Below are 23,158 nucleotides of genomic sequence, written 5' to 3'. Positions count from 1 at the left end.
ATATTCCTGTAAGCATGTTTGTGCATAGGTAACCCCACACCCAGAATGGTCATTCACTGCCTGTGGTTTTCTCACTGTCTGCACAATGGCAGTAAAGTATAAAGCCTTAGGGGCACAATGACAGATGAGGAAGAGCAGATTAAAGGGAGAGAAGAAGCTAGCTATACCACTCCCCTTCATCTCAGCTGGAGTCCCCACCACCAAGACTCACCTGGTGTCACATGGACAGCACTCAGTGTTTTACAGATGGGAGCTCAGCAGAGATGCAAACAGGCTTGTGCATTTATCTGTCACACAGATGTTTCATCTCCTGTTTTCTAGCCAGCAAGGCAACAGGCTGACTTTGCTGGGGGATCGCCTCCAGATGTTCAACCAAAGGGAGACCCTGCCACCCCACTGAGAGTAAGCCAACATCTTGCCACATCTGTGGCCACTCAGCAGCAGTGCAAATTAGAAAAGGGTTAGCTGTACCATCTTTGTAATGGTTGTTCTTGGAGTTCAAAAAAAAAAAAAAAACACATAGAAAACAACATAATCTGAATACTTACAAATAGTACCAAGTAACATTTCATTTTTAAAAATCTGAAATAAGTCAAACCTGGCAGGCAGAATTTCTCTGTGACTTTTGTCTGTAGATTTTCCTTGCTGATGTTAATTGCTAATTTTTCCACTCTGGCAAATGTGAGTTTTTTTTTTAAATGAAAACAGCTTTAGTGAAATACCTAAAATAAAATAAGAAGTGAAAGTTAACCCCCTCTGTGCATTTATATCTTGTGAAACTGGCTTCAAGATGTCCCATTTATCTGATTATATGATGGGAATGTTCACAGGGAGCATCTTTATTCCTCAGAAGGTGAAAAATTGGAAGGTTTTTATTTTCTTCCATGTACAGAGTACTTGAACCAAAGTCTGAGGGGGAAATTATGATATCTTTGTTATTAAGCATCATGTATTGCAGTATTTATTGTACTTCGGCTAGATGCCATGCAATGTTAGAGTTACTTGGATATAAAATAATAAAACAAAATTGAGCTTGGGTCCTTGGGACACTTGAGTTCCAGTAAGAACACAAATAACTGTAACTGTAAACAACAACAACGAAAATAATAACAATACAATGCGAGATAATAACCTGGGCCACAAATAAAAATAGATTAGCAAATGGTAATTGAGGTAAAGTCTATAAGGAGCTAGCTCAGGAAGATAGTTGTGAGGAAGTGAAAATCCCAGTCTGTCAATGTCTCAGGCAAAAGCCAGCAGGTCATGTTTACAAGACAAGCAGAGGCCAGGCTATCCAAAGCACATACATGGTCTGTTATAGTACAATACAAGAAATAAGTTGGGCCAGGTCATGTCATGGAACACTTGTGGACCATGTGAAGAGATTCGGATGTTATTGGGAAAGTGGCGAAAGCTCTCTGATGGCTGTGTGTTGAGAAAGGATGTTACCTAGCAGAGTGAAGTGACTATTGAAGCCACCGTGTTGAAAAGACTCAGAGCATCCAGAGGGAAGCCCAGACTTGAGTGTCTTGTTGCCCAGGGAAGAAGAATGACAGTGCTTAGGACAACAGGAGTGGTGGTAGGAATAGAGACTCTCAGCACACAAGCTTCACTTTGAGATGGCTCTGGGCTTGCTAGCTGATGCAGTGGAAATTCAAGGGAGACAAGGATGAAATTTAGACTTGTGGGTCATGGAGCAGGATGTTGGTACTAACTCAGTGGGGAAGCTTGGGCATAACAGGATTTGGGTGGATGGAATAGAGATTATCATTTTAGATATTTTATAGCTCAGTGTTCCTGGTAAAGTGTTAATTAAATATGCAACTTTGGAGCTCACTAGAGCAATTGGAATTGTTTACATTGCTCAATTGACACCAAAATATGACGTTTAGAAGATGATGCAGGAGGGAAATGATATAAAATGTCTCTTTCTTTAAAGTCACAAATTCATATTTTGTGATCATGGGATGACATATTTTTCTTTCAACAGAGATTCTTTTATCATAAAATAAGAGTTTTAAGATGGGATTAGACATTTTTCAACTTCAACACTTCATACCTACATAATTTCCACCCATAAATCGCTGTTCTCTCGGTAAACATTCCTTTTACAAACCCTTGTGGAATTCTCTTCTTGGAAAGAGACCATTCGCCACACTCTTTCTAACCAAGTAATGGCAACATTATTTGTAGCCTTCTCTTCCTGCTAATACCTCAGAAATGGAGGTGAAGCCAGGGAACTCAAGGGAACAAGTGGCATTGTTTCTCCTGCAGTTCAGTATATATATCTATGACAGTGAATTTGTGAGTGCTGAATCGATTGGATCCATGGACTAGATGAGGAGATCTCTGGGTATTTTCATGATCTCAGAAACACACTAAAAGTCAAACTTTAGGACGTTTTCCATTTAAAGTACATATTTGTTCTATGATCATTTCTGAGTTCACTTTGACACGCTTACCAGTTATGAAAAATTCTATTCTAGTAAATAGTACTGTTGGTCAGCACTAGAGAACACAGCCTCCTCCTGTCCCAGATAATGTGATTGGCATGCCATTTGACTCTTATCATTCTGCCTTCCCTGATACCTGTCAATGCCAGTTTAAGTGGCCATGGAGGATGGGGGTGAGGGCAGGCAGTAGAGAGATGACTCAATGATCAAGAGCACTTGCTGTGCTTCCAGACAGCTCAACTTCGGATCCCCAGACTCATGTTCAGTTTGCAGTCACTGTGCCATGATTGGCCATCTGTCACACATCTATATCTCCAGTTCCACAGGATCCTAACCTGATGCACTTCACTGTCACCCCATACTTGGCATGCCCATCACAACACACACACACACACACACACACACACACACCATTGAAAAATCCTTACTTATAATGACCACCTGAATTTGCCTCTGTGCTATTATTACTGACCTTAACAAGAAAGATTCAGTTCAAATGGTATGCACAGAAACCTGATTAAAATAGCCTAAAGAAAAAAAAGTGAAGGCAGAGAGAGCGATTGGGGTTTTGTTGTGATACATAATGGTTGAAGGGAAGGTTTTTCTTCCAGATGGATATTGTTGCTGAAAACATAAAGATGAGACTATCCCAGAAGAGAGGAGAAATTCATAATGATAGAATGGGAGATAAGATTTTGGGATACAGGACATAAGCCAAACACTTGGATGAGATAGGAGGCACATGTTCTGGTCACTGTTACAGCCAAATCAGTGTTGTCCCAGCCTGTAAACATTCCTGAGATAGTCTTTGCATGCTTGTCTTGTGTTTTGTTTTGTTTTGTTTTGTTTTGTTTTGTTTTGTTTTGTTTTGTTTTGTTTTGTTGTTTTTAAGCAGCATAACAAGCAAGAGTACCAGCAGGAAGAGAAGAAAATGGTATGAGAAGAGAGATAGGAGCCAAGGGTTGGGTGAATTGTCTGGGGAGACAGAAACCGCCAGGCTCTACTTCAGAATGGCAATGGGGTATTGTTTTATGTGCAAAAGCAAACGCCAAGCCTAGCACATGTCCAATACAACCTGCTGAAGAGAGTACAGGAGGCAAAAGTGAAAGCAAAATTTTGTCCTGCAAGGTAGAGAGCAAACACCTGAGGAGAGAGCAGGGCAGTGAATATAGGGTTTGGAGGAAACATGAGTGTTCGGTATGGCTCCCATGAGAACATTCTCAGAACTCCCCATCAGAAAGGAGTGGATCCAGAAGGCTTCTCAGAGTTGCCCTTCCTTGAGCAGGGACCTCTGCCCCGGCATCTCCTGAGCTGTGGACTGTCCCGCTGGCCTCTTACGCATGGCTGTTACTTCTGTCCTTGGACACATACCCCACGCCTTTGTATATATCTGCTATCCCTATGAAGCTGCTGACGGCAATGTTGTTTGAACATCTGTCTGAGGTTCCACTGGACCAGGATCCCTGGCCCCCCCTTTCAGCATTTTCTGACAAGCCAGTACCTCCCAGTCACTTTTTTGGTGAATCTGTGTTGTCAGGGCAGGAGGGGGTGGTCTTTCCATGATTCATTAAGCTTTTGTCAAAAAAAAAGTCAGTCGTTTTCTTGTAAATATTTTCTTTGAGGGCCCTTCGCCCTTCTTCTTCTTTTCCTGAGTCAGTCTTTTCTCCTCACAAAGCTCCTCTAACGTAGCCTGGCTAGCAAGACCAAATACAACAGAACTGCCCAGTGGCGTTTCTCTGAAGAATGTGCAATGTTTTTCTTAAAGTAAGACTTTTTCTTCTTTTTTTCCCTCTTATTTTCTATTGTCCTGCGTGTTCTTTTCCCCCCAAACTGCAGGACATGTGTTCCCACAGTTACACAGCCAGAATTTAGAACTATTGTAGTGTTTATTCTTCAAACTCCCAGCAGTGTGCAAACAATTATGTATTTAAGACAGGAATTGCCGATTAGTGGTCCAATCTAGGACAATTGTACAGAAAATAGTTTTCTAAAATACACTTTAAGATGTTGTAAGCATGGTGAGAGGAATTTTCTCCTTATGCCGACTGCCCAGAAATAATAGTAATTAAATTTTCAGCACAAAGGAAATGAATATAGAAATTTTCTTTCTTTTAAGAAAATCTGATATGGCTTTTAATTGGTATGTATTCTCTCTTCTTGATCATCTCTGATTGGCTTGGGGATATATGGGTCTTATTCTATTATAGTTCATGCCTGTACATTCTTATTCTCCACAGAAAATATGGTATGAGCTGTGCCACTCTGTCCAGAATCTTTTTAGTATAGTTTCCTCCTCTTCGGCCTTCATCCCAAACACAACACATTCCCAGCAAGTCCTTCTTAGCATCTCACCTCTCCCAATGACTGCCTGTATATACAGGGCACATTATAACACCCAGAGGTTTTTTTCTTTAAAATTCTTGTTACATATAAAATATATAACATTTGATACATACAAATGATGAAATGCACCTTCCTGATTTCTTTAGAACACTAAAACCTGAGTCTACAGAAGGCAAGACCTGCCTATGTTTCAATCATTAGCAGTGTCTTGAATCTAATTGGCACTAAATAAATAATTGTGAAAAAATTTAATGAAAATTTCCAATATGTATCTCTCCAGTTAAATTTAAGGGATGTATCAGCATGTTCAGTGTTATTCAGGAATGACCACACAACATCTAAAAAGATACCCTTCCAAGTTTTTGTAATGTTTTATTCAAACATTAAAACCTGTTTATATTTTTTTGAACCTAGTTATGTATGAATGTGAGATGAACTTAAATTTTTATACAGAATAATTTGTAGTTTTAGTTTACATGGCCATACTAAGAGTACACTGCTAACTATGGTGATTGGCAAGCTGGCTATACAGACAGTGGTTTACCCCAACTTCACCCATCCTTGAGACCACAGCTTGAAATCTATAGAGTCAATAGGATCATTGTGAAATGAAACAAAACAAAAAGGCCGGTGTCCGATGATAGCATATGAAGATTCACATCCATTTTTTAATCCATTTTTTGATTCTGTGGGTTTTTACTATTGTTGTTAGTTGTATCATCAGTCACTTTTTAAAAATCATTAGTTAATGAAATGGTATGATACTAAAGGCTAAATATTATTTTATTTATAATAACTAAAATATCTAAATATATTTTATTTGAAATCTAATATCCTGTCTAATTCCCATTTAATTCTGTTTGTATCTACTCATAAAATATTATAGCTTTCCAAATGTTAAAGAGCATTGACTTTCAAACTTCAGAACTCCATAATGAATATTTCTGTATTTTACAATTCTTTTTCTTAAATACTGTCATGATTCAATCATATAAATTCTAGACAATTTGTTATTAAGCAAAACTGCCATTTATCTTGGGGCTTTTATAGCCACTAACATTTGCTGAAGTGTTAGCTTGAGGAGTTTCTACACCAACTCCATCCTTTCTTGAGAAGAGTATCATTCTCGAGTTTATTTGTATTAGGAGGACTGTTGTGCAATATGTCCTTGTGAGAAAACTTTCGCAGTGTCTATGGATATGGTTTATTTGCTCTTTCTCCTAATGTTTCCAGCATTTTCTAGCACGAGTTGAGTTATTAAAATTGAGAGTATAACTTGAATGTGTTGCATCAGGAACTATTGACTTTTGAACTCCTGAACACTCTCTTTTAGCTGCTATCGAAATCTATTGAACAACTGAAGCAACCAGGCAGCCACCTTGAAGAAGCAGAGGAGGAGCTTCAGGGGGACCAATCCATGGAAGACAGAGCAACCTCTAAGGACAACAGTGCTAGGAGTGACAGCAGTGCTTGTGTGGAGGACACACTGGGACAAGTTGGGGCTGTGAAGGTCAAGGAGGAACCCGTGGACAGCGATGAAGATGCTCAGATACAGGAAATGGAATGTGGGGAGCAGGCTGCTTTTATGCAACAGGTAATAGGCAAAGATTTAGCTCCAGGATTTGTAATTAAAGTCATTATTTGAGTATAAAATAGGTGGCAGATTTTGGTAAATGGTTATTATTTCCTATCAGCTTATGTCTCTGATTTTAGTGATTAAGAATTCTAAAACAGGTAAAATGATTTTTTTTCTATATAAAGTATCATTCTATACTGATCACTGAATGGGTATCAGGATTCATTGAACCTTCACTGGTAAGAAAATGCCTGTTACACTAAAAATATGCTATATAATATCCAATAATCAATAGGCTGTAAGTCCACCTCAAAGCCTGATACAACAGTTCCTTCTACAGAAAACAAACTTACTGTTGTTTGTAGTTTTATCTGCTGAGGTCTGTGAGTACAAAATATAGTTTCCCAGCCTGGATAATGAATCATTCATTCTATTAGATTTAATGTTTTTTAACATATAGAACTCAGTTTTCATATGACTGTACATACTGTATTATACTACAGTCTGGAACACTGTTGAAGGTAGTCTGCCCTGCCCCCCTTTCCTCTCCCTCTCTATCTCTCTCTCTCTTTTTTTTTTTTTTTATTTTTTTCTTGTTAAGTTGAAATGTTGTGGTTATCATGCCAGTAGCTCTAGGTTATTGTGTAGATTACAACTGAAAATCTTACCAGTTCAGGTGGTTTTAAGTAGAGATGCAAACCGAAGCTCTGTTTTTGAACATGACATTATGTCTACCATAGCGCTGCACAGTTTATGTAAACCTTTTGTAACTTGCTGACATTATATATGGAAAAAGATCAAATGAAGCTGATGCAAATGTTGCTGAGAAGGAATGTAGAGCATGGTGGTCCAATCAGATGCTGCGATGTATGGACAGCTGCAGAAAGCATAGTATGACTACCACCTGCTATCAAATTAAAACCAGTTTTCCAAGAGGATGATTCACGTTTATACCTGATATCTTTAGAATCTCTGGCATACAGTTCCATGGCATACATCAGATCGTTCTGGCAAATACAAAAATATGAATGTTGGATTTAACAGAATCATCTGCTTGTATATAATGCACCTCCAGAAGGACCATGTCCTTTGATGCTCTAAAGATACAAACAACTTTGAAGGCAACAGAAGATAATGTTTCTTTGAGTCAGTTCTTTGTGAGGTTCCTGCTGTTTTACAGAAAATTGATTCTGGGGCAGGACAGGAAATGCTTTGAGGAAACAGGAAGTCCAAGTAATTCGAATAGGCAGACATAGAGAAGAAAGAATCCAAAGATAGTGTTCTAGTCTTTCTGGTTTCCAAGGGCATTCTATGAATTGATTCATTGTCTAAGAAAATCGCACCATGAGTAGGGAAACCCTTACGGAAGCTATCCTCTGGAACATTTCCTTAATATTCCCTCTTGGTCTGTTTGCCTCGTTGGACAGGTTTACTTTGGTTACGCTAGTTAAATGTTTGCTGTCTAAAGACACATTTAATATGGATAATCCAAATTGACCTAGAATCTTCCTGAGTTTTTTTCTCTATTAAAATATTTATATTTCTTAATCCATGGTATTTTAAGGTGTGGTATCCTGTTTCAGGGAGACATAGCACTTTTGCCAAATGTAGACATTGTTCAACTGTATGTTACTGGCACGTGTTGTTTACATTTTGCTGTGACATTTAAAACTATTTCTTCTAAAATGTCCCTGCTAAAGATACATTATCCTTTTTAAAAGTCTCCATTGGAATTAAATTAACATAGCTAGAGTTAGAAACCTAAAAGTTTTTCCACATAATGACAAAGTCCTTCTGATAATTTGACACATAGTTCTAATAGGCAATTTTTCCCTATCACCAATATGTTTGGGTTAACATATTCCTTCATATTAAAATGACTTTTGTCAGTTGTTTTGCATTAAAAATATGGCATGCCTGAGATAAAATTGTATATTTTTCCATCTCATAAATATTCATTTTCTTCAAATTCTTTTTTCAATCTCATAAAAAAAGGGATAGTGCATCTTTTAAAATACATTTTATTTGGGGAGGAACATGCGGCTGAGCAGACTTTTGTATAATATTACTTCAAAGATATGTGATCACAAACAACAAAAAAAACCTATTTTTTTATAATGTCATTTGAGAGAACTTCATCAGTATATTTGGTGGACGTTAATTGTTTGAATTTGATAGTCTTTGAATTTAGTCAAGAAACTACTTGGAACCAGTAAAAAGAAAAGCTGGACGTAACTAACCTTCGACTTAACTAATCAGTGTCTTCTAAGATCTACTGTATTTATTATGATTTGCACCCTTGGAGGTGATCTCTTGTTTTGTGTTGTAAATATATTGTTTGTATGTTGCCCTTTATGCCTTCTGTTATAAGTCTCTTCCTTTCTCAAATAAAGTTTTTTTTAAAAGATCCCTTTTCATACATTTGGCTTTGTGTAAACTTGATATATTTAATAGAATTTGAAAGCTGTGCATTAGATCGCATATACAAAAATTATTTCCGTTTTTTTGGTTGAAACAAGAAAATGAAGACATTTTGAACAGTTGCTTCTAATATCATTTAAAACAACACATTCAGCAATAACTATATTGAACGATTTGTCAGCCATTATCAACCAGCAAACATGTAAAATGGGTTGCATGCTCCATTTTGTAGTGTGACCTTTTTAAAGATGTGTTATCCTCTTTGGTATTTAAATTAAAATGTCATCCTCTAGATATAAAAAAATATATAAATAGTCCCTAATGCTATTCAACTTAAAAATTATTTTAAAACTTTAACATTTACTGGCAAGAGCTCAGCATTTGCTACAGACATCTGTCACCAAGCAGGGCAACATGAGTTCCATTCCCAGGTCCCACAGAATGGAAAGAGACAACTGACTTCCTCAGATTGTCCTTGGACTACATACCAGCTGTGACACACACACACACACACACACACACACACACACACAGAGAGAGACAAACAGACACACACACACAAATAAATGTAATCAAAAAATTTAAAATAAGCTAACATATACCCTAGAATATTACAAGCTCTCAACAAACATTAAAATGAATCCTTTTGCAAGACTCTTAATAACCATATCTATTACTCTGAGATTCTGAATCACAGATCAAAGAGACAGTGAACAAATGTAAAGAGGGAAGAGTAATTAATTAACTCCCAGGATGTGGTGGTAGTTACTGGAATGTTGTATGATGAATGGAGAGACAGATAGAGAGACCTTTAGTGTGCTGTATGGTTTAGCTTTTTCTTCTGATATGTTGCCAACAAAACTTACGCATTACTATGTGTGTAGTTAAAAGGGTTAAATGTGTTCCTTTCTAATGACCCCTGGTTCATTTAATCTATTCTCAAATGCTATCATGCAAGTCATGGACTCCATAAGTCAGAACAGTACTACAGTAATATTACATGAGGTGTTTTCATTCTCTCAGCATTAGGGAATGTAGCAGCTGAGCCATAGATTTCTACTTTTCATAGAAAGCATAGCAGTGGTTGGTCTTTAACAATTTTCATATTCACTAGGCTTGTGCTTGCAAAAAGGCATTAAAAGAAAATTCAAGCACAATATATTTTTTCGAATCTAGTGCCTTATTCATGTATGGGGTAGGTAGCAGAGTAACTTAAATTTTGTGACTTTTTTTCCCGATAATTGGAACATGCAGTTTAAAATATCTGTGTATGGACAAAATGGGTATACAACTAGGGATTAAATGAATACATGATTCAAGTCTGTCATTGTAACCAGCTACAGTGAAGAGCTCCAGGTTAAAAAAAAAAAAAAAAGGAAAGGACTTGGGGATTATGGCTCACTTCATCATTAACATCCCCATACCCATTTTAAAGAGGAAAGCAAAATTGCAGTGGATCAAACAATGTAGACAAATACTAGGGGAACTGGAAAGGCACCTTTTGTGTCAAGCTGAAGCTACATTTAAATTGTAACCTATTTCTATTCATATAGTTGTGCTTCCTAGCATAATAACTTCCTGGAGTCTTGGTAAATGTATAGACTATGATGCAATGATTTGTATCTCACTTATAAAATGAATTTCAAAATGGCAAACCTAAAAAACATGCATAAAGTATAGTTGCAAGTTCCTTAGCTCTACTAATCCCTTATCCCAGCTGTACCTATCACGTTTAGTCCATACCAGAACACTTTGAGGTGGGCATTGCACAGAGCACTGGAGCACAGGGAGTGAAGCCAACGTCATGCATTTCCTAGAGGCGGCGTCCACCTTTCAATGTGAACACAGGAACTCTGACTCCTGCACTGTGTGTACAGATCTCCATTTTTATATCCAGATCTTACTCCCATCTGCCTTTATTCAGCTGTTCCTGGTCTTTTCTCCCTCCAAATGGATTTCCCCTTTTCCATCAACATTAACTGATTTGAGTCATTTCTTTAAATCATTACTATAAATGAAAATGTAGAATTAGTTTTCCTAATTCACAGATGAGAGTTTCACGAGCAATTTTTACCTTCTTCTCCCACCAAAGTGCAGGCCAGGGCCTAAACAAGATACTATCCCTTACAGCACTCAAAGCACTGAGGCTGCACTGATAATTACTTTGTCCAAAGTGGTCCATATAATATGCAAAATTGGTAAATGATATTATTTAGAGGATTCTAAACTCCAAGAGGGTTGTCTAATTCAAAGGTACCTAAAAAGCTTTCTGTGGGAAATTGAGACCCTGATGATCCACACTGGTTCTGATCCCATACCGACGTATCGTGTTCTAAATCCACATGAATCATGCATGCCTTTGGGGACAGCTTTCCCAACCAGCTTTGAGGATAGTAGAGGAACTTGACTGCTAATACATGGCCTAATTGGTCATGACTTTGATCCCAGATCATCTGATTCTTGGGGTGATAATTCTTGGAATTATCTCATGTATTTTTCTCATTGTCTTCTGCCATACGAATCCGTGGGCGGTTATTCTTCTGCAATAGGGATCAGTGCTACCATTATACACTACTGCTGTAAATAATGTTTGCCATTTTATCCATTTATCTCTGCTAATTTAAATAATTTATTAGTTTCTCTCTATAGCTTTATTTGACCATAACTTATCAGATTTGATTTGTCAGAGTGGACATTTCGTATCGATGAGCTCAGACACTGTGTGTCCTTCTGTCCCCAGCTTCTTCTCTTTTATACAGTATTTCAGGTAAAAAAGAAGTAGTGAGTTACTGATAAGCACTCCAGGGATGGAAATGATGTGTTAAAGGAAATAAGTCAGAAAGGAAAGTCTGCACAGTGACTGAGTTCCTTGGTCTAAAATACTGGCACTTGTCAGTAGCTAAATATTTACTGACCTGCGGTAATATTCCACTACATAAATTGTATGCTATATAACTTGTCAATCATCAGTTGTGGTACACTGGATTGTCTCTACTAATATTGATACTATTAACATTCATGTGCAAGTTTTGTTTCTCTGCTAACATATGCTCTTATTTGTCTCCAGTAATTTCTGAGTCACTTACCAACTTTAAGTTCCAAGGAGTAACAGTCTCTGTTCTTTCTATACCTAAGTTTCATGGCTTTCCTACTAGCGATATCGTTGGTTCCAAAATTTTCCCCACATTTCCAACACATTGTGTTCCTGATTCTCCCACTACCCCCTCTGCTCTGGCGTGTGTGTGTGTGTGTATCTGTGTGCATGTGTGCGTGTGTGTGTGTATGTGTATCTGTGTGTACATGTGTGTGTGTGTGCACGCACGCATGCTGTGTGTGCACGCACGCATGCATATGTTTGTGTGTGTATGTGTGTGTATCTGTGTGTATATGTGTGTATGTGTGTGTGTATCTGTGTATATGTGTGCGTGTGTATGTGTGTGTGTGCATGTGTGCATGTGTGTGTGTTGTGTGTATGCTAATATTGTACCTCATAACTCTCATCCTTGTTCTTTGTCTCTTATTGAATCTGAAATTCACCAAGTAGCCTAGGCAGACTGACCAGAGGGCCCCAGCATGCCACCTGTCCTTGCCAGACCAGCACAGAGATGAAATGTGTGTGCAGCCGGACACTGCTTTTTTCTGTGGGTTCTGGGGGTAAAATTCAGCTCCACGTGTTTGCTGTGAAAGCACTTCACCATTTGAGCTCTCATCCCAGCCCCGTTTTCCCCATGTTTGTTTCTTATGGTAGCCATGATAATAGCTGGGAAGTGCAGTGTTCTTGAACTGATTTCTACTTCACCCTGGAATAACAATCATGAACAATTTTTTTATTTGCTGAGTTTCCTTTTGAGAAAGTCTTCAGAAAATGACCATTTACATATTTGCCATCTTAAAATTCTCTTTTTGTTATTGAACTTTGATATTTAATTAGCACATAATCTTGTTAGATCCCTCTCAGAAATACATGTTAAAAACTATTCTGTTGTGTGAATTTCTCTATAATTTACTTGGGTTTCAACATCAAACACCTTTAATCTTAATAAAAACCCATCTTTGTTTCCTTTTGTCTTCTATGCTTTAGAGGTTTTCATTTAAGAAACCAGCTCCTGACACAGAATCTCAAGGATTTTTTTCTCATGTTCCTGCTAATTATTTGCAACATGCACCGTCTGGCTTATGAATCATTCTTAGTTCTACATATCGTTATTACAATTAGTTTTCTTTTATGCACTTGGTAGTTTGGCCAGGTTATTGCTATGCATTGCAGACTGGATCAGAATCCCCCGACCTCAGCTTCCATGGTGCTTGGGTTACAGCCTGCCTGGGCTTGGGAGTCGTAGAGCTTCTAAGTGTGGAGCTCTCCCTTCTTAGGCATTGCCTCTCATCCCCTTATTTCTGGTGGATTTGACACTTGCTTTCCTGCCATCCCTGTCTGTGACTCTCATCGCTCCATCAACTCTCAAGTAATTCTTCATACTTTTCCCCCTGTTACTATATCTTCATGCTTCTTGATGCGAGGGGAATCTACTGAGTCAGTTGTGGCTTCTACACCTGTGAAGGGCCACATTAATTCCATTTGTGCAGTTGTTGTTTTCTTTCTACATAATAATTGCTACCAGCATTTTTCATGTTGTCTTACTGGCTGGCTTTTATTGACTGTATGACACAGAACCTTCTGACTTACCCTGTTTATTGTACTGTATCAGTTCTATTAGATATAGCTACAATTTCATTTTCATGACTAGGAAATGATAGTTTTTATGGATTTCTTGTCTAATATCATTGATAAATAATTAATTTTACACATTTTATGTTTGTCTATGTATCATTATAATATTTTGTATACACTTTTAGATGCAGCACTTTATGTCATAATATCCATGGCCTCATAATTAACCTTTTCATTTCTGTATAGGCTGCTCAGAATTCCTGAAAACTGATATCTTGGAAAAGGTCAAAATGATTCATAGTTTTCAGAGTCTATAAACCTCATCTTTATGTACATCTCAGAAAACTCTTACTGAGCACAGAGGCTGATGTGTTCATTTTACAGTGAATGAGTAAATCTTTGAATCATGTGGGTGGCACTTTGCATGTAGGAAGGCTTCCCAGTGATAACCTCTGGATGATTAAACTGCTGAATGGATAGTTAGAATACAAGAGTTCACACTCCATCCCCATCACCAACTAAGAACTACATGTGAAGACATTTATTTAATCATCCCAGCACCTTGCTACTTACTTGTTCAATCTGACCAGTTGGTATAATTTATAGTCAGACCTCTTTGTAAATATTGGGATTTTCCTTCTCAGATAATTTTTTCTAAATTGAATTATTGAGTTGGATGCTAAATGTATGTTTTACTTTAAATACCAAAAATTTGAAACTACAAATCTTTTAAATAAGACTGCCAAACTCTTTGTAATTAACTCTTATTCTGCATTTGATCAACAACAAATAATTCTACCCCTGTATTCCCTTATCAATACTGGGCACTGAAGTAGTGATTGATGCATAGAATATTTTGCTGTATGCATTGACTTGATGTTAATGGGTTCTTGTGCCTTAACCTGCATCTCCCTGACAGCTCATGTTGTTGAACTTCTTTTCATTGGTTCATTGGCCATTCATGTAGCTGTGAGTAATTAAGAAAGTCACAGTGAATATATTTTTCATCTGTATATTCTTTTATTATAGGCTCAGGGAATATTACATCTGTTGGATGAAATCTTCTATTTCCGTGGTTCACCGACATTTTCATCTACCCCACAGCGTGCCTTGTATTCATCAAATGTGTCAGTTTTGTTTTGATGTGTCCACTCTTTCTATTTTTCTTCTAGAAATGATTTGATTCTGTTTTCTTCTACTTTACTTTTTACATTTAGGTCTTTCTGTATAATATGAAGATATATTGAAGTTCATCATTATGTCTGATTACTTAAAATTTTTCAGGGTCATTTTCCTCAATTATTATTCTAGCTTCTTTGAATTATTCTGGTGGTTTTAAAGAAATTGATTGAATACAGTGTGAGCAAATGTCTAAAGTTCATTTTATTCTACTGATCTATGATTCATGCTAACTATAGACCCAAGATTTCTACTGCTATATAGTAGTAGGTCTTAAAGTCATATTGTGAATTATTTGTGTATAATTTAATATTTTCAGTTGTCTTGTTTTCTGCAATTTTTTTATCATTTGCTTAAATGTATCCTTCTTTTGATGACAATTTTCTTTGTTCTTCTCACATATAATTTCTGAGAATTTATACATCTTACACTTTTAGAAAATGTAAGATCTTATTTGTCCTAGTCTTTTGTTCCTCCTGATTTTCACATATTTTCTAACAGGGCTATAATTGTACATAAGCTGAACATCTCCATTCTGTTTAGAGATATCTGAGTCTGTATACTTTCCTTGCTCTATTTTCTCTTAGTATTTCTATTTAGGTATCTTCAATCACTATCTCCCTCCTTTATATTGAGTAAATAAATATTTGCTAATCATTTGCAGTACATTTTCCATCCAAGACATTGTATTTTCTTATCTAAAAGACTCCTTTGACTCTTCTATGTGTTTTCTGATTACTCTGTATTGGCAGAGCCTTCTTTAACTCATTTTTACTAATACTGTCTGCTATTTCCAAGTCTGTTTCTACTGCTTAATTTTTCTCTTGAATACAGATTTTTTTCCACTCCTTTTTAGACCTAGTAAATTTTATTTAGACAGTACACAGCTTAAGTTTGTCATTCTTTTTGAAGGTTTGTGTCAGAGTTTTCTTTGACAAGCACATAGCTGCCTTTCACTTGAGTGTAGCTTTCCCTCACTCTAACATGTGAGTCCTCTGGACCCCACTCAATATCCTGAGTACTCACAGGGTTGAGTGACACAGGAGTAATCCTTTAGCCCACTGCCTGAGGACAAGGACTGTGAGCAAGAAAGGTAGAATTCATTAAGAATAACATTAAGACAAACATAGCTAATTTAAGGGAGGGGACTGCTTTGGTTCCATTTCAGAATTGTCTTCACCTAAGAATCCTGCCATTTGTTGGTTCTCACAAGGTCAATTTCTTGAGAAAGTTTAGCCATTTTCTGCTAGGCATTGAATTTATCAGACTTCGGTCATTTTTATATTCAAATGTTTATTTCATATATAGATGTAAAAGAACAAGCATTAATCTTTGCTTACATTTACACAAACCAACACAGTCTGGATGAGCATGGCTACACCTATGCATTCTCAATGATATTTATGGTATAGTTTCATTTAATGAAGTTAATATAAACAATAATATAACCTAATTTAAAAACATTTGGATCTCAGTTTATTAATTAGCCTATGACTTTTTTACTTCTATAAGATCAGCTTTTAAGATTCCACATGTGAAAACTGGAGTTCAGTGTCATACTGGGAAATGAAACACTGAGACCATGGCGCAGAATAGAGACCGACAAATAAATCTACACAACTGATTTTCAACAGAAGTGTCAGGAATGCTTTGGGGAATGGGTTCCTGTAAATGTTATTAGGAAAACTGGATTACCACATGCAGAAGAATGAAATAAGACACCCCCTCATTCTCAGGAATACTTTACATAAAACATTACCTAAAATAGATTAGTTGAATATAATACCCGAAAAAGGAAAACCCATCAGGGAAACATACCATGGTATTATTCCATAGGCAACTAATTCTTGACTAAGACTTTAAAAACACAAAGCAGACAGGTAGATCATGTCCAGATAGAAAGCTTCTTCATGCCCAAGGAAACAACAAAGAGAGGACACAGTCTACAGAATAGGAGAAAACATTTGTCAGCTATGTTATATGATAAGGATGATTCAAAATGTGAAAGAAACCAAGCATCTCAATAGCAAGACTATAATGTGTTCAATTTTAAAAAATAAACAAAGCAACTCTTTAAAGGAGACAGTGGGATGATAATGCAATGATATGCAACCCCAATGGTCATCACATAAAGCCAGTGAGCACTGCAATGAGATTCTAAGGTGCAACCTACAGAAGTGAAGAGGGTACTAACTGCAGAGGATGTGACTGAAAGGGCCCCTGACACCCTGTGAGTAGACACGGACACCTTTCAGCCGTATTCGAAACAGGTTGGAGCCACCAGAAAGTAGTGAAAGAAGCAGTGGCACCACTGAGTATTGAGAGACATGAATTCAGTGAGTAGAAGTTGTTGGTGCAATGCTAAGTTCATCATGAACTGATTTGAAATAGGCGAGGTATAGGGTCTGCTATAGTGACCACCGACAGATGAGTGAACAAATTAAAGATGGTGCCTAGCTACAATTGGATATTATTTCTCTATAAAGAGATGAGAACCCCTGTCATTTGGGACAAGATAGATGAGTCTGGGATCATTATGTGAAGTAAACCAGGGAGAGACATACAAATTATATGCACTATCGCTCATGCAGAATCTAGGTATTTAGTATGTATACTGTGAGATTATGTAAGTGGGGAAGTCATGATCTACAATGATAATGCATTCTCTAAATCTCTAAACATAAATTCCCTTTCAATCTTGGAATTCCTGATCCTTAGAAATCTCCCTTACCTTTAGTTTCTCTTACAATGCTCAATCACTGGCTCCTTCACCAAGGTTGACAACTGGGAATTCATACATTTTTTTTTTAGTTAGAATCACTGAAAAATGAAAACTCTGATTTATAAAGTGGAGTGGCATCTACCAACCTAAGCATATTGTTGTATAAACATATTAAAATTCATGTGTGTTTTAAATGATGTGGTCTTGTGTAAATCCTATGACTAAAGTGAATTTAGAGCAAAATATTCTCTTCTGTGAGAAACTCTGAGAGGCAAGAAGGTAGGGCTTCCCCGAAGGTTCCAAAGATTGGGGACTCCTTGGTCTTCATCTCCCCATCTGTAGTAAGGTAAAGAAAGCAGAAGATGCAAAAGCAGTAGGAAATTCACTGCTGTGGTATTTTACCCGTGATTCGTAAATACTGAAGGGTCTATTTTATTTGGTGTATTAGAATATTTTGGAATATTTAGAATACTGGCTTCTAGTGTTGGTAAACCTTAGGGGAAGGCTTCTTTTCCATCCCTGTTAATTACTAAAGATTCTTGGATGTCTCACAAGTTACCTTAGAAAGTTCTTACTCTTTGGCATTAAAGCAAGGTTCAGGAAACGTGTGAGTAAATGACTTTTAATTCTTGGATGGTGTGCTGATACTGTATATTTTTTAATGGTTACACTTTTCCCTTCTCAAAAATAAAAGGTTTACTGTTACAGTTTGTGTGTGGCCAGGCAGTGGCATGGGGAAAAGCTGTTTCCTGCTATTTAATTTAATTAGCCAAATCACATGCCAGCCTTCGGGCATGTCACTCTGGACCTCTGAGGCTCTTTGTCCGTCAAAGAGATGGACAATATCTTGGCTTTGTTGGGTAGCAGGGGATGCTGCAGATAAAACCACTGAAACTCTCACTGTTTGTTTAACCAAATCTTTGCAGTTTTACCATTTGGCTTTGGTTTATTTTGGAGGGGAAAATGACATTTTGGCCTTTGGAGGAAGTAGAGCATCTTGAAGAAGAGCCAGTGCTCTCAGCAGTTTAATAAATTGGAGAACATCTGCATTTTCTAGTCTGAAAATCTTGGAGAGCATGTCACTCCACTGTTGGTAGACACTTTAGACAGCCATTGTATTGCTGTGTTTCCTGACTTAGCTAGGACACTGCTTTAAATCAAGACTGCTTTTGTGGGGTTTTTGTCTCTATATTTTAGTGAACTTATTGTCTGGTTGACCTAAATCTTTCAATGAATTCGTTGAGGAAGAAGACAATGTTTCACTTTTTGGTTTTGCGTTGTCCTCCTAAGAAGATTTAGGTTTCATTTAGTTTCATGTGAATGACAGCAGTCAGCACCTCTAGTCAGCTCACAAAGGGTCCCCAGCATTTACATTTTCTTTCCGGATCAAAGATTTTAATTTTTTTTTTTTGCCTTGTAACTCTTGTGTTCAAACTTTATAAATCACTAAAAATAGTAAGGCTATAAATTTGTAAGTGTGTGAAAAGAAATAGAAGGTTTAAAGATGTATGCCGTACAGAGTGACATAGTCAGAAAAATAGCCACTGCCATAGAACAGTGACTTGTCCAGAAGTACTCCCACCACACTTATCAATGACAACAGCACAACCATGAATATCATCATCATTAACAACATCATCATCATCAACAACATCATCATCATCAACCACCACTACCACCACCATTACCAACAACATCAACACAATGACAACATTATCATCATCACCACCACCAGCACCATCATCAACAATAATAATACCACCACCACCACCCACCACCAAAACATCATTATCAACAACAAAACTACTACCACCACCATCATCTTCAACAACAACATGACCAGCAGTCCACCACAACAGCAACAGCACCACCACACACTGATTTGAAAAGTGAGTATTTAAGAAAATTCCTTTTATTTTCCTTTTATTGGATTTTTTAATTTACATTTCAAATGTTAGTCCCTTTCTAGGTCTCTGCACCAGGAATCCCCTATACCATCACTCCTCCTTCTGCCTTTATCATGGTGTTCCCCCATGCATCTACCCACTCCCACCTTCCAACCCTGGCATTCCCCTATACTGGGGCATCGAACCCCCTCAGGCCCAGTGGTGGCTCTTCCCACTGATGTCCAACAAGGCCATCCTCTGCCACATATATGGCTGGAGCCATAGGTCCCTCCTTGTGAACTGTTTGGTTGGTGGTCCAGTCCCCAGAAGCTCTGGGAAGTCTGGCCAGTTGACATTGTTGCAAACCACTCCCAGCTCCTTCAGTCTGTTCTCCAACTCCTAAATCGGGGACCCCAATCTCAGTCCAATGGTTGGCTGTGAACATCCTCCTCTGTATTTGTCAGGCTCTGGCAAAGCCTCTCAAGAGACAGCTGTATCAGGCTTCTATTGGCAAGCACTTCCCAGCATCCACCATAACGTCTGGGTTTGGTGGCTGTATATGGGATGAATCCTCAGGTGGGGCAGTCTCTGAATGGCCTTTCTTTCAGTCTCTGCTCCATACTTTGTTTCCATATTTCCTCCTGTGAGTATTATGTTCCCCCTTCTAAGAAGCACTGAAGCATCCACACTTTGGTCTTTCTTCTTGGGCTTCATATAGTCTGTAAATTGTATCTTGGATATTCTGGACTTTTGAGCTAATATCCACTTATCAGTGAGTGCATACAATGTGTGTTCTTTTGTGACTTGGTTACCTCACTCAGAATGATATTTTCAAGTTCCATCCATTTGCCTATGAATTTCATGAAGTCGTCGTTTTCATAGCTGAGTAGTACTCCATTGTATAAATGTATCACATTTTCTGTATCCATTCCTCTGTAGAGGGACATCTGGCTTCTTTCCAGCTTCTGGCTATTATAAATGTGGCTGCTATGAACATAGTGGAGCATGTGCCCTGATTACATGTTGGAGTATCTTTTGAGTATATGCCCAGGAGTGGTATAGCTGGGCCCTCAGGTAGTACCATATCCCATTTTCTGAGGAAGCGCCAGACTGACTTTCAGAGTGGTTGTATCACTTTGCAATCCCACCAGCAATTATTGAAAGTATTTTAGGAATTGTTTTAACTTGCATACTGGCAAAACCTCTATTCTTCTAAATATATACTTATTGGAGAATGAGGTAATTTATAACGTGTCCTTTTTAGTGTTAATGTTTAGTTGAAAATAGCATGGCTCAATAACTTAAAAATAGCATGACTAAAATTTGAACTGGAATTAATGATGAGATGAGAGTTGATACGTAGAGATCATCCTAAGAATCTTTTTAAAGAAAAAAGTATTAACTTAAAAGTCTTAGAATAAAGAGTTTTAAACGATACAACTTTGTTTTACTAAAGAATACACACTTTGTGGAATCTTAACATATTTTATAATAAAAACTAATATCTATGAGGAAAGTTGTAAAATATCAAATAAATATGTTGAAATGTGCAGCTGTGCGATAAGCCTTTATAAATTGATGGGTTTGTAAATTTAGATAGCTTACTCAAAATATAGATCCACATTTTATATAACATCTTAAAATTTTATTTCATATACAATTATGATGTTATGACTGCTTATGTGAACTTTCCAGTGTACTGCAACTACTTCTTCTATTGAGATGTAGTAAACCAATTTAATTCAGTCTAGCTTAATAAATGCACACTAAAGAGTTGTCTAGTATTTAACCTCATTTCAAAACCTGCTGAAGAATATCACAAATAAGTAAGGTGGCCCTGTGACCACCAAGATTCTATCCAAGAAAATGTCTGGAAAATATATCACAAAAATGCACTGTCATTTGTAATACCACATGGGAAAACCGACCTGAAAACAAAACTATAATTATTGATAAAGGTCTTATAGCCTCTAAGTTGTGCTGTGGCCACAATATACATAGAGTGTTTTCATTCTTTCCTGTTCTCATACTAACCCGGAGTTTAAAAGACTTGGCATCTCCCAGGTTCCCCTGTAGGCTGGAAGTAAAAAGAATATTTCGTTTCTTATTCTATAGCTTCATGTTTCCTATTGACTGGTGGGTGACTAAGAAATAGATTTCATCGATATAATAGCTTTCTGTGTGTTTTGCTATGGTGACTGTGTGTGTGTGTGTGTGTGTGTACAAGTACAAATGTGGATGCAAGTGCACATAGATATATTAGTCAGAAAATAAGCTCAGTCATCATTCTTGTATGCTCTCATATTTGTAGACTGGGTCTCTCATTGCCATTTTACCAAGTTTTTATGAACACTGGCTCAGAGGGATTGTACAGGTCTGAAACCATGCAAATAAGCTCCTTACTTATTGAGCTATCATCCCAGCCTATGAAATACCTATTTCTTGCAAGAAACTCTGTACAACTTTAACTCATTAAAAGGTAATGTTATGACAAGCAGGAAAATATTATTTACTAGCTTTATTTGAAAATCACTGGCTAATATTTTTAAAATATCAAAATTTGATATATTGGAGTTTTAAGTGTAAATCACCTTAATATGTTCTTAATTGTTTTAAATATATTTTCAAGTCTTCTTTATACCAACATAATACTTAGAACATCTATGTTTATGATCAAAAGATTATTTTTGAGCAAATAGTACAGACATCTATTTCTAAATCATAACTGCTGCCTTGCATATCTTGCTTAGGACTCAAATCAAAACTCGGACAGTTTTAAAGAAGTATATTGGTCTCTTACGTAAAGTCAAGGTCCAAAAATTAAAATGTAGATTTATTAGTCTTCACTGGCTTGTGAACCTTGCTTCCTACCTCAAAAGACACTTGGCTTAAAATAAAGGACACAGACAAAAATATACACTGAAGTGTGTGTGTGTGTGTGTGTGTGTGTGTGTGTGTGTGCTTCTGTAAATCTATTCTTCTGAATTCTCTCTTTCTAGTTTCCCATTTCCTTATTTTATCATTAAAAGCTACCTACCAAAGCTACATCCTAAAGCTAATCTAACAGTCTATTTCTCTTGCTTTTAAGCACTTGCAATTTGAATGAAAATTGTTTCTTTTATAATCTGCTCCTCTCTTCGGTTTACTGTGCCTTTCTTTACCATGTTTCTTTCTTCCTTAAAGCTTTACCATTTTTGCTGTTATTGTCGAATAAAATATGATTGAATCTCTCTTTGAAGATTACTTATGGAGCAAAAGCTGTCCCCTACCCTCTATGTGGCTTACCCTAACCCTAGGAAGGTTAACTGGCACATGAAAAGAAAAGGTACTGGCAAAACTCTCCAACACCTGCTGGGCTGTTGCTGGAAAACTCTTAAAGCTGTCTCTGGAATGCTCTGCACCTTGGCCTGTGTCAGCTCTTCTGAGGGTATCTGACTCTTCATCTGGCCTGGCCTAAGAGGCCAGGGAAGTTGGAGTCAGAGAGTTTGCTCTTCTTCATTGCCACATAATAGATTTCTAGTTGGTAGTTTCTAGGTTTCTTCTTTCGAGATTTGAAAGTAACTTTGAAAATGTTTTATTTTATTTATTCAGCTTAACATCTAGAGGCAGTAGTTATCCATAGCTAATGGGAAACTATCAGGCAGATAAACCAGTGTTTAATAGTTATCTTACTTTTTAAAACATATCCCTCTGTGTCTGTCTCTGTCTGTCTCCTCCTTCTCTCTGTTTCTCTCTGGGTGTATCTCTCTTTCTGTATCTTTGTCTCTATCTCTCTCTGTGTTTCTGTCTCTCTGTCTCTCTGTCTGTGTCTCTCTGTCTCTGTGTCCCTCTGTATCTGTCTCTGTCTCTCTCTGTCTCTGTCTCTCTCTTTCTCTGTCTGTCTCTCTCTCTGTCTCTCTCTGTCTCTCT

At 37.3% G+C, this 23,158-nt stretch overlaps 1 protein-coding gene across 19 annotated transcripts in view; it reads left to right on the top strand.

The window, feature by feature from the left end:
* Positions 1-23,158, top strand: part of Hdac9 (histone deacetylase 9) — an 832,694-nt gene that overhangs the window by 519,174 nt on the left and 290,362 nt on the right. For 11 of the 19 annotated variants that reach the window (XM_029484907.1, XM_029484903.1, XM_029484900.1 and 8 more), the window contains one exon: positions 6,130-6,390. In XM_029484907.1, the coding sequence (XP_029340767.1) occupies positions 6,130-6,390 (261 nt within the window). Of the gene's footprint in view, positions 1-6,129; positions 8,780-23,158 lie in introns of those variants that run through there. The other 8 variants (XM_029484913.1, XM_029484909.1, XM_029484911.1 and 5 more) reach the window with 2 other exon arrangements.

This window comes from Mus caroli, chromosome 12, assembly GCF_900094665.2.
Source record: "Mus caroli chromosome 12, CAROLI_EIJ_v1.1, whole genome shotgun sequence".
Classification (NCBI taxonomy): Eukaryota; Metazoa; Chordata; class Mammalia; order Rodentia; family Muridae; genus Mus; species Mus caroli.
This window is presented reverse-complemented; position numbering and strand designations above follow the sequence as displayed.